This window comes from Dipodomys ordii, unplaced genomic scaffold (assembly GCF_000151885.1).
Source record: "Dipodomys ordii isolate 6190 unplaced genomic scaffold, Dord_2.0 Scaffold166, whole genome shotgun sequence".
NCBI lineage: Eukaryota > Metazoa > Chordata > Mammalia > Rodentia > Heteromyidae > Dipodomys > Dipodomys ordii.
The window spans coordinates 306,640-310,573 of NW_012267382.1; the positions used below are offsets into that span (position 1 = coordinate 306,640).

The window sequence follows — 3,934 nt, forward strand, 5'->3', positions numbered from 1 at the left end:
GCCGATAGGCAGGGGACCGACAACAGTACCACGCCCTCAGCTACCAGGGAGGCCACAAAGGCCGGGCCGAGCACCTGTAGGCCCAGGATCAGGGAAGAAAAGCCACAGACAATGGGACAAGAGCCGCAGGGCAGCGCTGAGTGGGGGCCTTGGGCTGGGCTCTGCGGAGCTCCGTCCACTGGACTTGCCCAGCACTGGGCTGCACGCTTCTGGGGCCTTCAGCCTCGTGGCTGCGTGACCAGAGATGAGCCCTTCACCTCAGTGGCCCCCATGCTTTGTACGTTGTGTTTCTGAAAATTACTCGGCAGGGGCTGGGAAGGTGGCTCAGCAGTTGAGCACTCGCCTCCCATGCATGGGGCCCTGGGTTCGATTCCTCAGCACCACATAAGGAGAAAAAGCCAGAAAAGTCGCTGTGGCTCAAGTGGTAGAGCGCTCACCTTGAGCTGAAGAGCTGAGGGACAGCGCCCAGGCCCCAAGTTCAAGTCCCACAACCAACAACAAAAAAAAAAGAAGAAAATTACTTGGCATTCACATCCTCCCCCTTCCCCAGATCCCCGGCTTTCTGCATCTCAATATACTCCTGGCTCACCTCCTGTCCCATACCCTTCCTGGGCTCCTGACCTTCCAGACCCAAAGGCTTGCCCTCTGTGCCTCGCCCTCCAACACACACCACACACACGGGCATGCGTGCACACGCGTGCACACGCACACACACACAAGCACGGGCAGAGCCTTCCCTCTCCCTAGCCAAGGGAGTGGTCTCATCCCCCAGTCGCAGTCCTTGCCCAGCCTCAGTGATCCCCACACCCAACTCCTCTCTGCCAGGTGACCACCACCGCAGGGTGCCCTGGGAGCCCGGTGCACTCACGGTGTGGGCCCCCGGCTCCGGGATGAGGGTGTGCAGGACTCAGCCCACCTCCGGTTTTCTAAGCCCCGGCCAGAGGCTAGGCTGGGTTTGCCTCTCAGCTGTGTTCCCCGGCTCACAGCAGCTCCTGGGAGAGGGCCCTGGAGTCTGATGCAGACCCCAGCCCCGAGCCGAGAGCCTCGGGAACCAGCCCGGCAATATCACAGGCCTTTCTAGCCAGACAGCAGCTGGGGGAAGCCCCGCATGACAGCAGTTTCCCGGGTGCCGTGTCTCTTGGCCCCCCGCCCCACGTGCTGTGGCCTTGTGCCTGGGCCCTCCTGCGGGCCTCGGCCCCTCAGCCTGGCCCGGCTTCCCGGGGCTCGGGCAGGGCGGGCCCCAACCGCGCCAGGCGTACGCCTCTAGGCCCATCGGCGCCGCACAAACTTGTCTCCCGGGATTTTTCCACACAAAACACGTCTCCCAAGGAAGCAACCGGTCTGATGAGCTGGGTGTGCGGCGTGCGCACCCCGCCCTCCGGTGCCCCCACAGAGTGTCTCCAGGCAGAGGCTGCCCACAAGAGCCAGGCCCAGGATGGAACCCCGGATTCCTCGGCCAGTGGCCGCGGCCCCAGGGACGCACCGGGAGTCTGGCAGGATCCGGAGAATCAGCCAGGTAGGGCACCCAGCCCGCCCCCACCCTCCCAGGGGCCGACCCACCTTTCCAGGTGCCTCTCTGCTAACCCCCACTGAGCTGCTGACCCCCTCCAGCCCCCCCTCCTCCTGACTCCCCCCCCACCCCCCCCTCTTCCTAACCCCCCCTCCAGCCCCCCTCTTACTGACTCTCCTCCAGTCCCCCCTCCTCCTGGCTGCCCACCCTCCAGCCCCCTCCTCCTGGCTGGCCACATGACCCTCACTCTGAGTTTCATCACACCCCAGGCCCCTGCCCTCAGCCATTCAACCTTAAGACAACCGTCTCCAGGACACCAGGACTGGGACACAGGCCCGCCATGGGAGAGAGCCCTCAGAGCCCAGAGCCCAGTCTAGAAAGAGGCGGAGGGGTGGGGATGGCAGCACGGGGGCAGGTTCAGACAACACCAGCTCCCGCTCCGCTCCGTCTACCAAGCAACTGTGCTGGATACCAGGCCTGACCCAGAGCTCCTCAGAATATGCCGTCCCCCAAACTGCAATGTCTGGAAGCTCCTAGGACCAAGCTCGATGCCCCCTGCAGCCTTCCCACCTCTCCTTCCGCCCCTGCCCCCACCCCAGCCCTCAGCACACCCTCCCTCCTGCCCCCCCTGCCCAGCAGGTGCCAACATGAGCCCTGTCCCCTGAGTCAACCCCCTGGGGCGCCTGGCCTGCCCGCCCTGACTCATGTGTTGGGAACGGGCCTCCCACCCCAGGCCTCGCTGAGCCAGGGAGAGGTGCCAGGGAGGGAGCCGGGGCCCTTCCGAGGACCAGACCAAGCTTCCAACCCTCCCACCCTCCTCCAAACTCTGCCCGGGCCCTGAGCTCTGGATTCAGCCGGTAACCATTCCTGGATGCCACCGGGCTAGGGTGTTGGAGGACCCCAGCAGCTCCTTACCACACCGACTCCACCAGCCCTGGTCTGGCTTTTTTAATCTGAGAACTGATAGGGCCCGGACCCCTGGGGTCCAGTCCTGGCTTGGCCCGGGGAGCACAGGGCCTGTTCTTCCGCCCAAATTCCACCTTAAGCAGGCAGAGGCCCGTCCCTCCCACCTGGCCCAGGTGTCCCCGCCCCCAGAAGAGCTCTGGGCTGGGCGGGCCAGCGTCTGTCTCCAGGCCAGCTCTGAGCGCCAGCAGGGAGGGGACTTCTGGGACAGGGCCTCAAGGGACAGGACCGGGAAGGGGCCAAGCAGGCCAGCCAGGTGCGCCTGCCACCATGCAGGATAGTAACTTCCTGCTGTCTGCCCTGCAGCCCGAGGCCGGTGTGTGTTCCCTGGCCCTGCCCTCCGACCTGCAGCTGGACCGCCGGGGTGCTGAGGGGCCTGAGGTGGAGCGGCTGAGGGCAGCCCGAGTCCAGGAGCAGGTCCGAGCCCGCCTCCTGCAGCTGGGCCAGCAGCCGAAGCACAACCACAATGGGGCAGCCGAGTCCGAGGGCTTCGCCGAGGTCGCCCGAGGTAGGCCGGGCTGGCAAAGGCGGGCCGTCGGAGGAGACAGCAGTGGGGACGGGGGACAGAGGCAGTGGACAGAGATGGCCGGCGGGGGTGTGGTGGTGTCGGGGCCGAGGCCGCCCGGGCTCCAGGGTTCAGCCATTGACTCACTGAGGCCTCTGAGTCACCACCCCGCCCTAGCAGGAGGGCGTGGGCGTGGGGCTCGGACCCGGGAAAGCGGCCGCAGGCAGGGTAGGGCTTCACTTCTGGTGGGCCCAGGGGTGGAGCCCCCACCCCTGTGGAACAGGCCAGGCCCATCTGTCTGCAAACCCGGAACTCACACCAGGGAACACAGGCCAAAGTGAATGGGACAGGAGCTGGGAGAGGGGAGCCCGGAAATCCCAGACGGAGCCAGGGCTCCCTGAGGACTTGCAGGCCCAGCCTGCCAGGAGTGACCCAGATATTCTCCGTGAGAACAGCCGGGGGGGGGGTGTGGACGCCCCTCAGTGAACCAGAGCCACCGGGCCACTTGGTGGGGGGTGAGCTAGAGTGTGTAGTGTATGTGTGGTATGTGTGAATGTGAACGTGTGTATGAGTGTGTCTGTGCTGTGTCTGTTATGTGAGTGTATGTGAGTGTCTGGGTGGTGTGTGTGGTACATGTGTATGTGCAGGGTGTGTGCATGTATGTGTGGGGAGAATGTGTATGTGTGTGTGTTTGGGTGGTGTGTGTGTGTGAATGTGCAGGGTCTGTGCATGTGTCTGGGTGGTGTGTGTGAAATATGTGCGGGGTCTGTGCATGTGTCTGGGTGGTGTGTGTGTGAATGTATGTGCAGGGTCTGTGCGTGTGTGTCTGGGTGGTGTGTGTGTGTGAATGTATGTGCGGGGTGTGTGCATGTGTGTCTGGGTGGTGTGTGTGTGAGTGTATGTGCGGGGTCTGTGCATGTGTGTCTGGGTGGTGTGTGTGAGTGTATGTGTGGGGT

At 64.3% G+C, this 3,934-nt stretch overlaps 1 protein-coding gene across 1 annotated transcript in view; it reads left to right on the top strand.

The window, feature by feature from the left end:
• The first annotated feature begins 2,711 nt into the window (after positions 1 to 2,711).
• Pkp3 (plakophilin 3) overlaps positions 2,712 to 3,934 on the top strand; it is a 23,121-nt gene continuing 21,898 nt past the window's right edge. The window contains exon 1 of the mRNA XM_013033341.1: positions 2,712 to 2,981. Coding sequence (XP_012888795.1) covers positions 2,744 to 2,981 — 238 coding nt within the window. The 5' untranslated portion in view covers positions 2,712 to 2,743. The remainder of the gene's footprint in view (positions 2,982 to 3,934) is intronic.